Genomic DNA, 21239 nt, shown 5'->3' on the forward strand with positions numbered 1-21239 from the left:
TGCCTGGAGTTATATCCTTATATCCTTATATTCTTTAGAGCTAAGAGTTAAGTTTGTATCATTTATCACTTATATCCTTTTGAGTAAGTCTTAAGTTTCATTTATGTTCAGTTTGAGTAAGTTTCCTTCATGGTTTGAGTATCATCAGTTGAGTGTGACATTTAGAAGTCACACATAGTTCAGCTGTGCACGAGCACAGGCCTTATGTCTGGCTAGGACGAGGGTTGTGAGGTGAGCCGGAGTGCAGGAGAGGTCATGACACATACATAGCATACACTGCAGACACACACACACACATGCACACCATAATAGATCTATTTTGGTAGGGCAGAAGTGAAGATGTGTTTTTGCTGCAAAGGCAGAATTGTGCCGAAGTACTTAGAGGAAGTGCAACAGATGTCCCAGGAGATAAGCGACAGCGAAGACGAGCTGAGGGGAAGTACCGACCCGAAGACAATGTTCTTTAAAACTATGTTAAAGGTTGTTGACAGAACATTTGTGGTTTTGAGCTGACGTATGCTGTATTAAATCTGCCTAGCAACAGAAAAGGGGGCTGTACTATCTTAACCCTATAAAACCGTTGTCTGAATATGGTAAAGACAGTTCAATACTGATTGGGTTGTTGAACTCACACATGTGTTCATTAAAATGCCGTCTAAATTGCACACGCCTGGATCTGTGGTTATTTATGGATTCCTTCTCTCAACATTGAACCCTAATACTTTTCTTTCAAAGCTCTTAGATTATCGTGACCTGGATGATTGAGAACCTACACAGACATAACTTTCCCATAGATCCCAAACCAGATGTGGAAATTATTTTGGAGTCTGGTAGAGCTTCATTTTTCATTTAGCCTATTGTTTGCTGTTGTTACTTCTTCAAACCTCTGTTTGAATTAAGAGCATGTCCTTCATTTGTTCTGTTGGGTTGCAGCTTAATATTTTGCTGTATTCTTAGCAATGCTAATTATCTATGTAATCTCATTCATAGATGATCTATGAGGAAGCTCACAGATCATAGAAGAAGTGTAAAATAAACAAATTCAGAGCAATAAATTCCACAGAAATGTAGCAAAACAAGTCATATATGCAAACTGATATTTAATTTTTTTGAATTGTTTCTCAGAAGGTTCAATACACACTTTCAAAATAAATTAGTTTTCTGGCAATTATCTCATGGTTTAGGCTTTAATGGGTTAAGCTATGATAAGAACTAACATTCAGAACACTACAGGGAACAAGGAAAAGATACACAAGTAAAGATAACAGTAAACACTAACAAGTAAAGATGTCAAATGAAGTTATGAGGAAACTGTCCAGTGTTCACAAGGTTCTCACTTAAAAAGCTTAGTGTTGTGTTGTTGTGTAGTGTTGAAGCCGCAGTAATTAGAATGAGCTGGTTCAAATTCATTTCATAGTTAGTTTGTTGTTTCTGTTTGCAGAAACTACTGATTCATACCACCACACAGCCTCCCACTCACTAATTAAGCCCTCTTGATTTACTGGTAGAATACACAGATACACATATACAGTACATTTAAATACTTGAGACACTGTGTGATACAGCAGTTAAATAAAATCGCCTCTAGATTAACTTTGCAGTTGCTGGTTTGTGAAGTGTGTGAAGACTGTCTTCTTGTCACCTTCTTTGGGGTGCTGTTGGAAATACAGGAGAAAACAAGATTAACTCAGAAACATCTGAACTCAACTTCTTGCTTGAATGAACCAAGTCAAAAGACTTGGTGCTTCCTCAGCAATATCCTTCTTTCATTGTTGTTTAGTCACCTCATGTTATTCTGTACAGTACAGATTGGTTTCTAATGATTAATGGGCTGCTTTCAGTCCAACAACCAGTGATCGCCCATACATAAGCTAAAATCTGTGTGTCTACTTCTTCAAGATGGGTTTTGTTTTAAGTTGGTGAATCTTACCTACATGGCCCACATTTGTTTCAGTCATTGCTGTCATATTATACGTCCCACTTTATATTCCAGTATAGAGAGGGTGTGGTCCTTTGGGTCGAATGTTTGAAGAAATGCAGATAATAAGCAAACTGATGGGCAGTTCACCTCTTCAGACTGGCAATAAGTCATGACACCTGGAATATAATTACACAAGGAACTAAGAAGAAGCAGGTGAAACCACTTAAAAGAGGAGAAATGAGGAAAAGATAAATGATAAAACAAAAAGAAACAAGGAAACTTTGCAAAAGCACTCTGCCCCAAACTAGTAGCTGAGTTACATTCAAACAGGAAGTTCTCTTAAAAACAGAGAAGATATGAGGAAACTGTCATTCATCCAGTGTTGTGAAAAGAACAAGCTTATGTTATAGTTTGTTTATTCTTTGCTTTTTAATGGACTGCTCATTTCTCTGTTAAGAGATCTCTCTACCGTCATCCACACAACTCATAAAATTAGCAGAAGTAGGAACTTCTAAGCTATCGATATTTAAAAAAAAAAAAAAAAGTTTGCTACTAAGGGTGATTTTATACCCATGGTCTTCAGAAAAAACAAAAGAAACTCTACTTGGACTTGAACCATTTGAAAAAAAAAAGATGTTCCATGACTTTTCTCTATTACTGCACAACATAAATACATTCGGAAGGCTTTAACCTCCTAAGACCTGGCGTCCACATATGTGGACATCACATTTTGGGTTGTCTAAACCAGGGGTCGGCAACCTGTGGCTCCGGAGCCGCATGCGACTCTTTAGTACTTATACTGCGGCTCCACGTGGTTTGGAAAAAAATTATAAGTGTTTAACTGAAGTGTATTTTATTTGTGTTAGTTCTTTTTTAACTTGGAAGATTATTGTGATCTTGAAATATAAAAATAAAATTATGTTATTATTTTTCATTGCTCAAAATAAGCGTCACACTCGCATAAACCACACCCGCCGAAATGGTGTGCATTTATCGAGACTTTCAACCCCAGACAGGCCAAGTATGGATCTTCGGATCCACATACGTATGTGAGCAGCTGTTCTCCTCCATGAACTATGGTAACAACAAACACAGCTCACGCCTCACAGATGACAGCTTACTAGCGACTTTGTACAGCCATGGTCTGCAGACGCTGTGCGCAGAGGTTCAGGAGCAGAGGGGAAAAATCAACACCATCAGATGTGATATTTTATCTTCTCGTGATATGATTTTAAACACATCTGAGGGCTCGATTGTACCTGAGGAGACACTGGACAGCTTTGTCCTGGTTAATGCTGAGAACCTTAAGAAAGTTTTCTCCACAGTGAGACCCACCACATGTCTTTTAGATCCAATCCCCTCTTCACTTTTTAAAACACTTTATGGATTTTTTGAAGTTGAGCTTTTATACATGATGAATTGCTCTCTTCAGTTGGGTGTCTTCCCTGCTGCCTTTAAAACGGCGGTGGTGAGGCCCCTTCTGAAGAAGAGCAATTTGGATTGCAATAATTTTAATAACTACAGACCTGTATCCAACTTACCATTTTTAAGTAAAATTTTAGAAAAACTTGTTTTTACTCAGATTAATGATTTTTTGATTGATAAACAGATCCTAGAGATATTTCAGTCTGGATTTAGGGTGAACCACAGCACAGAGACCGCTCTCCTAAAGGTTTTAAATGATCTTAGATGTAACTGGGACGCCCAAAAGCTCTCAGTACTGGTGCTACTGGATCTAAGCGCAGCCTTTGATACAGTAGACCACGCTATTCTTTTAAACAGACTGAAACACATGGTGGGCCTCTCTGGTGCTGTACACAACTGGTTCACTTCCTATCTCTCAGACAGAACTTTTATGGTGAGTATGGATACATGCTCCTCTAAGATCCATAAAATGACATGTGGTGTGCCTCAAGGGTCGGTTTTAGGCCCTGTACTTTTTAATTTGTATATGCTCCCTCTTGGCGGTGTCATCAGGAGGCATGGAGTGAACTTCCACAGTTACTCTGATGACACTCAGCTGTACATCTCCGTGTCTCCTGATGACACCAGACCAATGGATGCCCTTTTTAACTGTATTCTAGATATAAAATCTTGGATGGCAGAAAACTTTTTACAGCTTAACCAGGACAAGACTGAAGTTTTAATCATCGGTCCTGAGGCTCAGAGAGAGAAACGCTTGTCTAAATTACAGGCATTTTCACTATGCCCTTCACTACAAGTGAAAAACTTGGGTGTTATTTTTGACTCTCAGCTTGGTTTTATCCCACATATTAAACACGTAACCAAAATTGGATTTTATCATCTAAAAAATATAGCCAGAGTCCACCCTATTCTCTCTCGGGCCAACACGGAGATGCTGATGCATGCTTTTATTACCAGTCGCATTGATTACTGTAATGCCCTGCTCTCTGGTCTCCCCAAAAAGAATATTTCACCTTTGCAACTTTTGCAAAACTCTGCAGCTCATGTGCTGACGAAGACCAGAGGGCGGGCCCACATTACACCGGTTTTACAATCGCTGCATTGGCTCCCCGTGTGTTTCAGGATCGATTTTAAAGTTCTTTTATTGGTTTTTAAATGTCTTAATGGTCTTGGGCCTTCTTATCTTTCAGATCTGCTTTTACCATACGAACCCTCGCGGACCCTGAGGTCCTCTGGTACTGGCCTTTTGATTGTCCCTAAAGTCAGGACACATACTCACGGAGAGGGAGCTTTTCAGTGGTATGGTCCTCGACTGTGGAACAGCCTGCCGGAGGAGCTCAGGGCCGCAGAGAACGTACATGTTTTTAAAAACAGGCTCAAGACCCACCTTTTTAATTTAGCTTTTAACTAACGTTTATTTATTTTATGCTTATTTATTCTATCCTGTGATCGACCGTGGCTGCTGGGGCTCTGTGGGTCTTCTCAGCCTGGCTGGGGGGCTTCTTTGCCTCCCTCCTGCTGCGTGCCCAGCCCGGAGGCTGCGGTCTGTGACTGGCTCCCGGTGCAGACGGCTCCCTGTGATAGTGTTTCCTCACTTGGCTAATGCGTACCCAGCCCGATTTTACTCTTTAAGTTTGTGTGTGTGTGTGTGTGTGTGGGGGGGGGGGGGGGGGTTTACAGTTTTTTTTTTGTATGAAAAGTGCTTTATAAATAAAGATTGATTGATAGATGTCCCATTGTAAACATACCACGGCAGACCCAACGATGTTTGCATGAACATGCTTTTTTCTTTATTGACCACTTTTCACACATGGTTTGTGTACCCACACAGCCAGCTGTAGTTTTGCAGCTCACAGCCCGACACACACCAACACGACAGCAGAGAGAGCACAGACTTTAAGCCGGCGAGGCTTGATTGCAGATGCCGCTCATGTGCGTCCGCCTCCCCTGCAGCGGCACTGCAGACCACGCCCTGCCGCACATATTAACCACGTAAAATAAATATTTATGCAGATATTTTGCAAAATATTTATTTTCAGCAGCATAGTGATTTTTTCCAATTATTTTTAAAATTCAGGTCAAGGCTCCACTACAGGCTGCGAAATCCCAAAGGTGATATAAGGATGACGGCTCACTACAGTTTTCGTTTAAGTTCAGCTTCAGCTTCATTGAAAAGAGACCTTCACCTGGGTGTCTTTCCTTTTTGTTATATTTTTTAAGAGTTCAAAATGTGTTCATTACATAAATAAAATAAAATTTTCTCTGTAGCACTTCATGTATTTCATAAGCAACACACTTTTGTTGTTCACACAAAGCATAAAGGTAAAAAAACAATATATACAGTGTTATCTTCATTTTAGATGTCAAAAAGTATTTGCGGCTCCCAGTGTTTTCTTTTCCGTGGAAACTGGGTCCAAACAGCTCTTTGGGTGTTAAGGGTTGCTGACCCCTGGTCTAGACCAAAATACAAAATTTTGCTCGACAAGGGCCTGATGTCCACTTACGAGGGCATGCACTGTTCTATCAAAATTTTATATGAATATCCTGATATGTGGCTCTCATTTTTCTTAGAAACAAAAATCTGGTAAAAAAAAAAAAAAATCAAATCTGGTAATTCTTTGTTTTTACATTCATCGGGTCCCAATATGCCCAAATATCAAAGAGAAATTAAAAATGCATGCCATGGAAGAGTTCGGGTCTTAGGAGGTTAAGGAAAAAAAGAAACATAACTCGCTAAATATTAAAGGAAAACTAAAGAAAAAAGCTGGGAAAACTCGAGAACTCACTTCACAAAAAAACTTCATGAAGAGCTCGTGTATGGATCCTATCATGAGCTGTAGGCTCTAGCTGTAGTATTTTATTTGGATGTTACTTAACAGGAATCTGTGATGCAGATTGATAAGGCTATCTAACTTAGCAGTCCATCTTGATGTACAAAAACAAACAAACAAAAAAGAAAATCTTGGGAATAGCCATAATTCTATGATTAAACAGTACATCGTCTACACTGTTTATTGCTCAGACGGAGGAGAAACCACCACTTATATAATAAAAGCTCACTAAACTGTTAGAGAAATAAGAAAGGACCCACTCAGAGTTGAAATCACAGAAAAGGAAAACACAGTGCTTTAAGTTTTAAATTTTAATGTTTCAACATGATCACAATGTGGCAGAAAGACAGTTTTTTTTCTCATCAGTACAATAAAATAATTAAGGTGATTAAATGAAGGAACGTATTATAGACACTGGTGGCTCAGAGTGTCTGTGTGTAGCTTTGCCAAAATAGAGTACAATAAATGATTCATTTTCCTGTTTGAAAGAATTAAAATATTTGTTTGACTCGTTTTTTAATATCAGCATTCACAGTAGATGAACTCAGCAGTTAGTGAAAGCTACTAACACTAAGCACACAACACAGTGTAAAAAGAAAAAAAACAGATCAATTAATTTACACAGACAAAAAAAGAAAAGAATATTCAAGAACCTCACCTATTTCCTTTCTCATTAAAAAAAAAACTGAGATTTAAATTGTATTTACATTGTAAAAGACAAATTCAATCATTAGAATCAATTATAAATCAGACCACAAGCTTTTCCATGCGCCCCCTTTCTAAAGATGAAAGAGATGCTACAATAGTAATCAAGCAAAATAAAAAAGAAGATTAATTCATGTTTTAAGACAAATTAAAAAAAACCCCACACCAAAGCAGACCATATTCACTCAAAAACTTCTGGGTCTATTCCCTTTCCTTGTACTTACTGATAAACTAAAAAAGTAGATTAAAAATGATGACTAATAACAAAAGATAAATCATCAGAACTAGTTATGATTCAGACCACATGCTTTCCTCTTTGCTTCTTTTTATTAATCTGAATCTGAAGAAGAAGGAGGAGCTGCATTCTAATATTCACAGGGACACACTGTTTTCGACCACATCTGGATCCAAGTATATATATGGCAGGTCCAAACTTGAGTTTCTGGTCTTGATGTCTGCACTCAGCTTTTTGAGCTCTTCCTGAAATTCCTTTATCTTCTGGAGAGGAAACTCCTCAGTGAAACGCATCTCTGGGTACTGGCCAATAAGGACCTAACAAGATTGGTATGACATCACTGACATTTAAATATTTTTTTCACATTTTGAGATTGTTAATGTACAGTCTTGTATTTTTCAAGAGCTTTTTGCAACACACTTACACGGTCAGAGGACTGCTTGCTGAGTAGCCACATCACAGCCAAGCCATGCACTGTTGTGTTAACACTGGGGAAGCAGTCCAGCATTGTTTTCTCAGTTGCTATCCCCTTTTTTGTTGGTGGAGGAAGCTGCAAGGAGGTAGGACTGTTGGGCATCCAGGCACCAAAATCATACTGCATTGAAGAATTAATCGATAAGTCATTAATAATCTTTACAGGCTGACACCATTATTGTATCCAAGGGGAAAAAAAGGCTCCTTCAGGTCAACAATCAATGCAGTTCTTAGTGTTTATGTTCCAAATTCCTTCTGTTTTCCCAGAAGCTAAAATAAAGCTTAAAATCAGGTATCCATGTACGAGGGTTTATGAGGTTTAGCTCAGTTAGACATTAGCAGGAAGCTAACTAGTTTCCATTGAAGGATGATGTACCATGTTCTTACCAAGGTATTTCTGCAAAACTAAAACATATAGCACTGATAAAACCTTGATGTGACTGAAGATGAAAAGCTAAGTCAGAAAGCTGTAATAAAGTTGGCTAGTTGACATATAATGTATTACCTGGTGACTACAGAGCTATGGTTAGGCTAATATAAATACATTAGCACAGAGAAGATGAAGATGTAAAAGACTGACTGGGATGCATGTATGATAAGTTTGTTTTTTTGTAATGAATTGTGTTCTGAGCTATTGGCCAAGCAGAGGGGAGACTCACTAAGCAAATAAGTTCAGTAACTATTCGAGGTCAAAGCAAATAGAAGAATCACTCGTCCCTGCTTCAAAGAGAGCAAGCGAGGCTGGAATTAACGTCCTGACCACCTGTTCAAAGGTTTACAGCTGCCTTTATGAGCATGCTGAGCCTGATGGCGTGTTGACTGATGCTATCACTTATTACTAGAGTCTGATGGGAGAGCATGCATGCAACACTTCAGAGATTAGGTGACATACGCTCAGGTGTTTTGTTGAGTATTTCGCTTCCCAAAGCTAGCTTACAGGTGACATTCTGATTTCACTGACTAAGGTGGAAACATATAATGACATTTGATGCAAAGTTATCAAAGCCTTTATTTCCTACAGCATTTGTTTTCTACAGCGACCAAAGACATGTCACACTAGATTTTTTGTAAAAGCAACCAGGGCAATGGGTTTGCATGGCTGTTAACGAGGTATTATGATCACAGACAGCATTAAACATTATTGCTTATGGGGTTTTTTTTAGTGTCTTGATAACGCTCAGATTTTAGCACAGTTTGTCTGTTCATAACAGATCCATTCCTGCAGGAGAGACACAATTAGAACTGAGTGTATTCTAACTGTCTCCAAATTGCTTAACTGAAGGATGTGAGGGACGGGGTGACATGGAGGCAAATGAGACACAGTGGCCAGTCCTACAGGGATCAGCTACAAGAAGACGATGCATCCTGCACCTTTTTCTTGTACCTGAGAGAACATTACAGAATTTGATCAGAACACTAGATTGGTAATCTGGGTAAAATAGAAGGCTTCACCTGTCCAGAGTTGACAGCTGAGTGCTGAGCAGAGCAAGTGAAGATCACCATGGTGACAAACTTGACCATCTCATCCACAGTGGTGAATTTTTGTGGAATTCCTGATGATCATAAAGAATAAACTGAATCACATCAATACACAGAAAGTAACTTTAAGATGGAATACGTTAATGTACAATTTACAGATTATCATCATGAAAACTGACACTTTATTAAGAGCTCACCAGTGCTTTCTAGTGAAAGGAATCCATATTGAAAAATGTCCTTAATCCAGGCCTGCAGTTCAGAGTCTTGCTCGACCTCAACGTCAGTCTTGTAGTAGAAGCTGAGTGTGCCCTTCACAAATCTTTAACAAACAAAAACACAGTCAGTCAAACACATTAGATGTTTATAATACAATATTTAAACACCTATAATGCATAACGTATTATTATCAAAAATATACATTAAACTTATTTCCACTTTATCAATCATTATGCTTCTTTTTTAAATAATGTGCTTTCTTCATTTCTTAACCATTGTGAGGTGTGGAGGGAGTAAGAGTCAGGAAAGATCAGAGATGTTGGGAGTCTGCGTCAAAAAGCGTAAAACAATAGTTACATGTATACATAAGGCACACAGGACTTTTTCACTTCATGTGAAATATTTGAGTGTGAAAAATATGCAAACAACTAGAAATTAAAGAAGAAGGCAAAGACTTTTCAAAACGCTGTATATGTGTCTGTATGTACCCTGTCCTCTCTTTAACAGGCGGGACAATCTTTAGAGTTTTGTATTCTAAGTTCATTCCATCATCCCTTTGTGAAAGCAATATTAAGAATTATAAGTATAGCCCTCAACTCTCACAGACATATAGTTTAACAGACAATCTGACATTTTTGATGGCCGTCAGCATGAACCTTATGACAAGTATTGCAAAGTTTTAAGTAGAACATTATTTTTACTTTTAAATATTTTGTGGCTGTTAATCCTATGTGAGAGAGCAAGATTATAAGAAGAATAAATGAAACACTATGAGGACACCAGTTTGAGCTTAAATGATATTAAAAGTTAGATCAACAGCCAAGTAAATCCAGTAGAGGACAAAGTGTATTAGAATTGAGATCGTAAATTACTGACCAAAGAAATCAATACATGTAATATGTAATATTTTTGGTGACTGTCACTGGCCATACAATGTTATTCCATTTAAACATCAAACCCAAGGTCTACTGTTAGTTATATAAATATTTAGAATAACAACATATTTATCTGTGCCTTACATGAGCAAGATGAAAAAGCATCACACACTCAAATAGTGTTAAATACTGTGACTTATTTTTAAATAATGTAGAATAGGTTACTCCCTTCCCATGCAGGGCACAAATGTCTTCTCTTGGCTAAAGTACCATTCATCCACTAACTTGGACTGTGTTAATGTCACATTACCCCCTGTATTAGTAACTACTGAGAGGTAAACAGTGGTATTAGAGGAGTGGGTAATAGGAGAGGCAGGAAGCCAGAACTGCAACATGAATGTGTGGATGTTTTTACTTTTGTCTTAGCTTCGAAATTCTTAAATTCCAATGACGGCAAACCTTTACTCATTAAAAAAAACAAAACAAAAAACCCACATTAAGAAGTCTGACTTGGAACAAAATCCAAGGCCTTACGAGGGTCTGGAGCATGATCTTGAACGGAACTTTAAAAACTGATGATGATAGTTTAATTTGTCATATTGTTTGTTGTCAGACAAAGTGGCAATAGAACCTGTGTATGATGTCCCAGAGCTTCAGTCCATCATCCCTGTAGTGGAAGTTTGGCACATCTTTCAGCCCACGCTCTGCAATATCATCGGGGATACAGAGGGAGCTGTAGGTCAGCGAGGACAGCGATTTCTTCAGGATTGTGAAAACACCCTCTCCACCAGAAGCTGTAAACTAGAACAGTCAAATCTCAGTGACAGACAAATACTTGAGATGATTAAAAAAAAAGGTTTTTTGGTTGGTTGGTCTTTTCATACCTGACTGAAAAATCCATTCTTAGATATTAGCAGTTTCCGAGCTAAGAAGTTGATGTTTAGAGTGTAGCGAGTGTGAGGTATGAGGAGCTAGTGGAACAAAAGAAAATGATTATTAAAAGAATTACTTTTTGCTTTCTTATTTGATGTTTTACACTGATGTGTTTGTTGTGTTTGCTTTTTCACTGATGTACAACAAAGAAGAAAATAAACAACTTATATTAACATCAAATGTCTTAAATCGTTCTAAAAATTAGCTGTGTGTAAAATCTTATAAAGTCTTATACAGTTACCTTGTACAGAGGGTGAACCATGGGCAAGTTACGGAACACTGACATTGCAAAAACCTCAGCCAGCAGGTGAGTGCGCAGCAGGTGAGCATTAAGTTCATAAAGGTTGAAGTTTGCACTTCTCACAAAGATCTTGGCCAACAACCAGTCGTATTCTGAATCAGTAGGAAGAAAGATCGGGTTGTCCTCTGCTGGTTTCTGCTTCAGCTGCAGTAGGAGAAACAACATGTTTTTTAAATTTACCGCCTTTGATCTGTTATCAATACTGACCAATAACCATCAAAGGTGTTTAAGTTAAATGTTGCTTATTTACAGTTTGTTTTATGCCCAAATGTCATATATGAATGAATGTTTTGAGAGTTTTTGTTTGAAAGTGGATATCTGGGCAACAAGAAGACTTGTCTGGAATGATTATTAAGTGTATCTTATTTCAGTAAAAAATTTCAAGGTTAAAAGGGGGTGTCACCAAAAGATATCTTTGTACTCGCTGTTGTGTTCTGCTGATGCTTCTGACTATTCTATTATAATGTATTATTCTTGTGAAATACAGCAAGAGGAAAAATCGCACACTTAAAATCCTTCTTTTTCTCAAAAATCGTCAGTGCGCCTTATAATCTTGTGCGCCTTATGTATGAATTCTGGTTGTGCTTACTGACCTCGAACCAATTTTATGTGGTACAAAAATCTCTTAAAAATGTTTAAGTACAACTTTGGTAAGCTACAAAGCCGCACCACTTGATGGATTATCAGAGCATTACGGCTACTGTAGTTAGGAGCCTCGCGGCGTAATCTGGGTCCAAAACTCCATTCGCTTCAGGTCCCAAAGTCAAACGAACACTGCAGCATCACTGAGAGTTAAAAACTGTATAAATTCTTTCATCTTTAATAAAATGGTCAGCGCTGCTGCTTTACCAGGTGTAACAATCAACATCCAGGAATCCATAAAAACAGAATTTATTACATTTAAAGGAGTTAGAAGTTAGCAGGAAGTTAGCTCGCTAGTTTCCACTGGAAACCAGCGAGCTAACTATGACATACCATGTTCTGACTGAGAGAGTTCTGAAAAAATTAAAGCTTACAGCTCTGCTAACACTTCCAACATAAATAAAGACAGAAAACTAAACGACAGTGACTTCTGTGGGGTTTCTGAAGTTGGACTAGCTGGTAATGATGTGCTACGTGATTGCTAGCGACACAGCTATGTTATCATAACATAAACACAGTGAAGCTGGAGGATGAATGCTAACTTTTTTCCACTCAATAAAAGTTACCGGGAGGGTTCCCGATGGTTAGGGACAAATGCAATCGCATGGCAGGATGCCGTAAACGGACCAAACTTCAGTCAGGAGAACAACTAACTGTCATGTCTCGGCTGTGTGCAGGCAGGCAGAGAGGAAGGACCCAAGATGCAGGACTCACGGAGGCAGAAGTAACTCAAAATACACAGCTTTATTGCTGGTAAGAAGCAGAACAGGAAAACACTAACTAAACTGGGGAAACCGAATAACTAGGCAGGTTGACAGGCTGGTGAACAGAACACACAGAGGAAGCGAGGGTGAACAGACGTTAATGACGCGACACCGAGTAGGGGAAGACACAGACACTAAATACAAGAGGTGAACGGAACGAAGAGGAAACAGCTGGGAGACACGGCTGACGCTGGTTACACTGACGAGACAGGGAGAGCACAAAGCTGAACGCACTGACATAGGACACGGACCTACAAAATAAAACAGGAAGCACATGACAGACAGAGACACAGATGCAGACTTATAAGCAAGCATAATGACATCATGGACAGACAGAGGGACATACGGACAGAGGAGACTAAGCACAGGCAACCTAAACTAAACATGAGGACAAGATAACAAAACCTAAACCAGAAATAATCATCATCATCATCATCGGACGGCTAAAGAATCAGGATATAATTATAATCAAAACAGTATCACCAAAGAATAAGAACTAATCCATAATGCAAAGATAAACCAAAACCTAAGGAACTCAAAATGCTGGGTCGAACCAACCCAGGACCGTGACACTGACATAATCCATCTACAATACGAGGGTAGTCATTAATATACTGCAACAACATGGGAAGAGAGCAGCTGTGAGAGAATTCAACATTAATGAATCAATGGTACGGAAGTGGAGGAAGCAAGAAGAATGAGTTGAGTAAAGTTTGACTTATCTGTTTTGTTTCGCTTAATGCACCTTATAATCTGGTGCGCCTTATGTATGAAAACAGACCCGTTCATCGACAGTGCGCCTTATAATCAGGTGGGCCTCATGGTCCCAAATATATGGTGGGCTTAAAACTTTCCTTTTTGCTAAAGCATATAGTTAGGGCTGGATCAGGTGACCCTGAATCCTCCCTTAGTTATTTGGATTAAGAGAGAAAAATAAGTACCGGTAAGCAATGTTCCCTCTAATTTTTCATGTGTCTGAGCGAACACACAAACTCCCTGAGCGATCCTTTGGACCACTGTGAGCAACAGCAGACGTGTGCACTGTGGTCATGCCATCATCATATCCATCCAAGTTACATGGTTTATTAAAATAATCAAATTAAAACATTTACATTTATGTTAGACTACTTTTAATTAACTGCTTTAGCCCACTTACAATGAAAATTTAAAAAAAAATCTTGTTCATGACCTGTGAAGTATATTAACACCATTGGAAGTAAAAATAACTTGAACTCCAATTTTGAAAACACAACTTTCTATTTTAATTTTTTTTTATAAAGCTCTGACTTGTATTATGAGTCTGTGGTCTGGGTAACACCTGTTACATTCAGTAGTTGCCTCATTGTTCTGACACACACAACAAACCTATTGACTACACTACACACTAACTACACAAGATTTGCGCTAAACGCCGCAAATCTCTCACATCTCAAAACACCGCCGTCACTCCTAAAACGTCCCCCTCCCTAAACAACTAAATGCCATGTTGCTATATCATTTTCTGATTGGTCGACATGGTACATTTTTCGACCAATAGGAAAGGGTGGGGGGTTTTTTTGGTTTTGGCTTTTCTCACAGGCGGACAGTGGTTTCGAGCGCTTTCCTTATAAAATGCCGTTTTTACCGTTTCTTCCCGCAGTAAATATAAATAACGATAGTATTCAGAAAGAAAACCAAACATTGCATATATTTTTATCATAACTCTGGTTTTACGTGGCCTATCAACACAATTTAAAAACTGGTATAAAGTCCACACTTTTTCTGTCAATTGTTCCGTCTGTCCTGCTTACATCTCCAGTGGTTGTACACGTTGTCATTAACGTGGCTTCACTCCTCATCAGCCACGCCGCTTTGCTAGCTAAAACACCGGTGTCGGCACATAAGGACGCTGTCATAGCCTGTCAACGACGTTGATTGGCTGTGTATATACGAATATGAATCGCATTATTGGCTGGACTATGGGATAAGGTGGCATTGTTCTAATCCCATACTGGAGCAGCCAGTCACTTACTGACTAACACTGCAAAACAGAATTGTTAACGTATTTACTTTCATTTCAATTCAGGTTAGATTTTTTTTTGTGCGCATCGCAGATTTTTTGTGCGCAGAGACCGTGCCAGCAGTGCGCAACTGCGCACGTGCGCAGCTTAGAGGGAACATTGCCGGTAAGTAGAAAGAAAACAGTTCCAAATTTGAACAATCCATGAAAAAATGATAAAACCAAGGGCAAAGGTATTATGATTTTGGGAATTCATGATATGAAATTATTATCCCAGTCGGATCACACTTTCCAAATTTGCAAGTCCACTAAGGTCTGCTTGGGTCCAACTGAAAATTTTGTCATGAAACAGTGAGTGCAAAGGTCTTAGCAGATGTCAACGTGCCTACCTGTTTTTTGCAAATGTGTGAACTGCCCTAGAAAGAATTTACATTACAATGCACCAATTACAGATAGACCCAAGGTAGTGGACTTGTAAGTATAAAAGTAGTGACTATTCATCCATCAGGTCTCCAACTGTCCATACCCATGTTCAAAACCGTGCATAATCTAGGCTCTGAAGAGTTCATTCGGAAGAAGAAAAACATTTCGCAAATCATTTCATGAACTGAATTAATAATCTGGTAGTTTAAAGTTTATTTTGTATATCTTTCCACTATATGCTGATCCCCCCTCAGGGTTATTGGCATGATTATTGCAAAGCAAACAGCTCATTATATGTTGCTTAACAGATGTGATCATTTATCAGTTACTGTTCTCTGAAGCGTGTTTTACCATGATATATAACTCAAACACGCACACAAACAAACAATTCATTTCAGTGGGTGGAATGTTTGAAGCTCAAGTGGATGAATTAACTGTCTGAATGGTAGAAGCAGAAAAATTATTCTGACAGTTTTTATCACTAACCTGCTGATGAGGTCACATTTTTCACTCAAACTTACCTGAATAGCAATTGGCATCAGCTTATCATCATTAGTTTTCTGGAGCAGAACAAGTGGAGCCATCAAGAACTGTTGCTTCCCATTGATGGTGTTTGCCTGCACTCCATCCAAAAGCTTGTAGTCACACAGGAAGATGTTGCCCTTCTGTTTAAAGTTTCATAAAGATAGAGAAATGTTTGTTTTTTTGTCCCTTTGCATGCAGTCTTCACATTACATTTGCAAAGTGAATGAATCAGTGGAATCATTCACTAAACATGCAGATTAGATGTTTCAGTCAACTTTATTTGATACGAATTAAACAATCACCTTCATTTCCTCTGCCAAATTATGTTGACCATTGGAAAAAACCATTTCATCAGTGACACCAAAGTTGTCTGGCAGTGCTGTACAGCGTCGGATCAATATGGGGTTGACGCCATTTAGAAACTGGTAGCCAAAGAAAGCATCGTCCTTCCAATGTTTCTGAACATAATCTGAAAGTAAACATCATTTTACTTCATCGTAAAATAAAACTGACTTCCAGTTTTTACAGACGTATTCTAAAAATAAAACAAAGTCTTTCTTACAATAACTTTGAACAAAGTCTGGAAAAAGAACATTTTTGTATTTCACTGGGTTCAAAACATTGGGCTTTTACCTTCTCAGCTCGTATTGCCCTCATTTTAGAAACAGGAAAATAAAACTGACTTAAACTTTAAATTCTACAAATTGTGATATTGTGCAGTTTACTATATTCCATTACGCATACACTATAAAGTGTGGTATGATCTTACAACAATAGTTCATTACCTGACGTGACTGATTGATGCACATGTGACAGGCGGCTAATATCCTCTATGCAAGTAAAATTTTTCTTACACTCTGCTATTTGTATCAGTTCCAGTTCTATCAATCTGAAAAAGGAAAGTACAGAAACATTTTCAGATCTTTTAAATAATTTCAATAGGTGTGTAAATAAATAGATACATTTATATGACTCACCCTGTGGTTGCAGTGTAGGTTATCTCTGCATACTTAGTGAAAGAGAAGCAGATGTCATAGGGCAGAGATGTAAGACCATCTGCCTTCAGGCAGTGGGGAATCCCTTCTTCATACACATCCCAGCTGAGAAGAAATGGAGAATGAAATGGATGAGAGGAGGGGTAAGGATGATCCTCATTCGGGGAAGTTTGTTTGCACAAGTCTCTGCATAAATCATGTGTATGATTATTTCATGCTCAAATCTGTGATTCATCAATAACTTCTTACATGAATTTGTTCATACTCATTGAACAACAGTTATTTACAGCTAAACCGAGACAAAACTGAAACTTTGATTGTTGCACTGGACACTGCAGTGTTATGTTCCTCACAGGAGTGTAGCCTCAGAAATGTAGGTGTTATTTTTGATTAATCTGTCTTTTTTGAGCAAAACCTAATTCAAATAGTAACAACCTGTTTTTTTCACTTGAGAAACATTTCAAAACTTAGATCAATTGTTGATGTTTGAGATGTTTCTACAAGACTCAACAACTACAACAGTCTGTTTACTTGTCTAAACAAGTCTGTCTCCAGGTTGTTCAAAACTCTGCACCATGACTACTGACTCACTCAAACAAAGGAACTCGTTTAACTCCTGTTTTAAAGTCACTACACTGGCTACCAATCAGATCTACGCTCCATTTAAAAATTTTAGGTTTAACCTTTAGAGCACTACATGGACAGGTCCATCCTCATATTGCTGATTTGAGACACACACACACACACACACACACACACACACACACACACACACACACACATATGTTGCACAATATGGTATGGCAGTGTGCACTATAACGATATTAATGCTAAATTAAATATGAGGTGTCTTCATCCTCTGCTGTGCAACCGTTAAACTAAGTCATACTCAGATTTAACAGGTACTGGTCAATAGGCTGTTGTGTTTGGTTAGAGCTCAGTTATGATCACTTTTACCTTCAAGAAAAGAAGAAAAACATTCAGTTATTTATTTTATTATTTATTTTGATACTTCTCATGTGCAGTCAGGATAGGCTCCCTGTTGAAGTGGGCAGGGCCTGGTCCCTAAGGCTCACCCACACCCACAGTAGGTATGACACCTCACAAGACATCTCTGTTCACTCATCAGCAGGAGAGGTAGCCAGAAGAAAAGTAACTCATGCTTGGATTTGTTCCCAACCCCAAACAATCCATCAACAAATCAAATGTACCTCTGACATTCACCATAGTTGTACACTATTGGCAAAACATTGTCAATTAATAATTTAATATCCTACTAAAAAAGTAGCATTGCATGCATTTAATACATTTTAGCAAATCCTGGTTTATATCGTATGTCATGAATATAAATCAGAGCAGAGATGGACGTGTATTTCAGGCCCTTTAGTTTTAGAATCCTAATGTCAAAACACAAGCTCTGATTACTTACCAATAAACTTTTTGTTGCTTTTTAATCTCCTCCTCCCGACTGTACCCGTCAACAGAACATTTGTCTTCAAAGACTGTGAGAGCTTAAAATCAAATAAAACAGTGGATTTTAAATTATTGTAAAACACAATTTAATTTGAATTCTGTCAATCCAGTTATTTACAGCTGTTTTCTTTCTTTATTTTATACCTTCTGCTGTCAGTGAAATGCATACAGGATGTCAGACTAGAGCATTTCCACAAACCTGTGCCCTCTCTGATGTAGTGCACCTCATTGTCAGTGATCCAATGGTAGACGGGAAAGTGGTAGGTGTGTCCCTCAGGGGATTTCACTTCTACCTTAGCAGGATGCCAAGAGTCTTCAAAAAACCTGTTCTGTTTCTGTAACTCTACCAGCACCAGCTTTCCAAGGGATTTTGGGCAGGATATACTTAAGTGTGACTCCTGCAGTAATGACAGAAAAACCTCAGCTTTAGGTGCTTATGATAAGAACTTTGTTGTTACCTTCCAACAATTAGAGTACAGTTACTATGAAGATGGAAAAAATGAAAGTGTATGTTTCAGTTTCACAGTATTTAATCAATAATTTAATCTCATTTAGCCAAAGTTGAGGATGGATGAGACACAATTAAAAACGCATGTGGATTTCAAACTTACTGTGTCTTTGAGAGATGGTATCCACTTCCTTGGGATTTGCGTTCGGGGGCTCTCGTCTGAGCCGACCAGTTTAATGTAGACATCGTCAAACGTAGAGGCCAAGTCCAGTTTGCCAGTGAACACGGTCACTTCATACTCAACCATTTTCACTCTTGAACATAGATAAAATGTAATAACCATTCACCTTTATAATACTGTCATATCACAACGAAAAGGCTGATGGAAAATATAGAATAAATTAAAAAATATAAATATATTTATATATATTTTATATATAAATCTGAAATCGATTTAAATGTCTTTTTTTCTATGATCGTGAGCTGTAGTCTAGTTGTAACATTAGATGTTCTATCTTATCCAAGCATTCTATCTTACCTCTGCTAATGAGACCAAGAAGTTCCCTTGAGGAATTACTCTGCCGATGTAACAAGTGAGCACTGATGTTTGGTCTTTATACAGAGTTTATGGGAGTGTCCTATGAGACGCAATCGTTAACTCTGGTGGGAAAATGTTTAACCCGTGGGACCTGAAAATCAATATTTTTTGCATTTCTGGTCTTTTTTTTCCTTCAAGGTTCATCGTATTAATGATGATTCTTTTTAGTGACAATGGCATAAATAGCTGAAAACATGTCTTGATGTCACTGACTCTGTACACAACAAACCTTGTGATTCCAGGGGTCATTTTGAGGATTTGCAGGAGCTGCCCCGCCATGTACATCATCAGGTACTACTCCAGAACTTAGCTCACTGTAAATCTTCTCATTTTTGCATGCTACAAATTGTAAATGTGCACTCTGGAAGTTAAATGGCCACTCAAATGAGTAAATTCACCTCACATGTCTGGACATGCCCGTCTTTGTTTGTTCTGTTTTTGTGCAGGTATACTGGAGAACTACGCAAAATGGGAATCGCCTGAAGCTCACATGATTAGGAGATGAGCTGGCTGTCAGTGTGTCAGCTGACAGTGGACTTATGATTTCAGTTTTGGCTCTAATTATTGATTTACAATTGTATTATTATACTGGGTCGAAACCGACCCTAACAACACAAAGGTCATAATTTCAGCCAGACCATTTTATAATTTAGTGAAAAGATTTTTGTTGTTGTTTTATTTTGCTGAAATAGAGGTTCCTGACAAAGTCAAAAAGCCTTGATGCAATAAACAAATTTATGTGATTCTTTTATGTATTTAAAATTTAAAATGGGTCAGTGCCGACCCTAACACAAGAGGAAGGATAAATGCAGTACAACATAAAACTGTAGCTCTTTCTCTGTCAACTAGGTGGAGATGTGGGCTCAATTTCATCACCCACTGTGTTAAAAAAAGGGGGTGATCAGCCTGATTCTCTGAGAAAAGATGCTGCAATTTACTTTGGTGAGAGACAGGCTTGTTTGAGTGTGTTTCAGAAACAGTTTTGATGTTAAACCTTATTTGGAGTGTACAAAGAAAAAGGGAGAAGCAGTGAGTGGGAGGAAATGCCTCTTCGTTGTCATCAGGGGAGAAAGATGCTGAAACAGAAGGGCAAGAGCAGCTGAAGACCCTGTTGTTGGTTCTCAAAGACAAACCACAGGTACAGTGGGCTCACCACATCTAGACAAATGGAAAATGGCAAAAGAGGTCACTTCAGAGAGGAGAAAGCTGTTTTAGCCTATGTGATGTCTGTTGGAGTGATGACAAGTATCAGAAAGCTTTTAAACTATCAGTCATGCAAAGTTACTCTAGTAGAGTTCAAGAACAAAAATATGAAGGTGAAAGTGTGAAGTAATGCAAAACATGAAGCCAGTGACTGTTGGGGTGGTAAAACTATACTAAATTATACTTCAACAACATTCAGATCGAGGTTCAGCAAAAATGATAGAATAAGGCGCCAGATGATAGATGGAGGTTTTTTTTTTTGTATTACCATGACTACTGCACAACTGAAAAGCAGTGGACTTCTTTTTGCAGGAATTGGCCATCAGAAGCGTGGATCCATGTGGATTATTAGGCCCTGCACAGTGTTAATGCAGAGTTATCAAGGTCAGCATTCTGTTGCTCGGCCTCACTTTTCATCTGGGCTTAATGGGCGTTTCGTGACAGCTCTGTCAGCTGAAGCTGTCTGGGAATTTTCCCCCGTGTAGTGAAACGGGCCTTAGGTTTAGCGCTCTCCGTCTCCGCTGCATGAGATCCCTTTCCCGCAGCACTGTTGACATTTTCAGGTTGTTGTTGTTGTGGGTTCAGCTGCTGCAGCATTTGGTCAGGGTCACGTCGAAGATGGTAGAGGGGAGAGCAGGAGTCCAGGTCAGCCTCGGCTTCCAGGGCCGGCAAAGCAGCCTGTAATCAAGCATGAAGAGAAAAAACAAAACAAAAAACAAAAACAGACGAACAGGAAAATGATGTTGTGTTGGCTGTGTTACAAAGAGAGGGGAG

At 38.6% G+C, this 21239-nt stretch overlaps 1 protein-coding gene across 2 annotated transcripts; it reads right to left on the reverse strand.

The window, feature by feature from the left end:
• Positions 1-6487: 6487 nt before the first annotated feature.
• LOC100712588 (arachidonate 15-lipoxygenase B) lies at positions 6488-19530 on the reverse strand. Of its 2 annotated transcripts, none has more exons than XM_019357307.2 (15): positions 19203-19529; positions 18828-18978; positions 18416-18614; positions 18173-18254; positions 16726-16848; positions 16534-16637; positions 16051-16217; positions 15745-15888; positions 11336-11539; positions 11046-11132; positions 10793-10962; positions 9268-9389; positions 9044-9144; positions 7542-7712; positions 6488-7434 (listed from the first exon to the last, which is right to left on the reverse strand). In XM_019357307.2, the coding sequence occupies exons 2-15, from the start codon at positions 18969-18971 to the stop codon at positions 7255-7257; spliced, it is 1998 nt and encodes a 665-aa protein (XP_019212852.1). In that variant the 5' UTR covers positions 18972-18978; positions 19203-19529; the 3' UTR covers positions 6488-7254. The 2 variants fall into 2 exon arrangements, with proteins under 2 accessions (XP_019212852.1, XP_019212853.1); XM_019357308.2 differs by having other exon boundaries at positions 7357-7457; positions 19203-19530.
• Positions 19531-21239: the final 1709 nt, after the last annotated feature.

The sequence above is a fragment of the Oreochromis niloticus genome, linkage group LG23, assembly GCF_001858045.2.
Source record: "Oreochromis niloticus isolate F11D_XX linkage group LG23, O_niloticus_UMD_NMBU, whole genome shotgun sequence".
NCBI lineage: Eukaryota > Metazoa > Chordata > Actinopteri > Cichliformes > Cichlidae > Oreochromis > Oreochromis niloticus.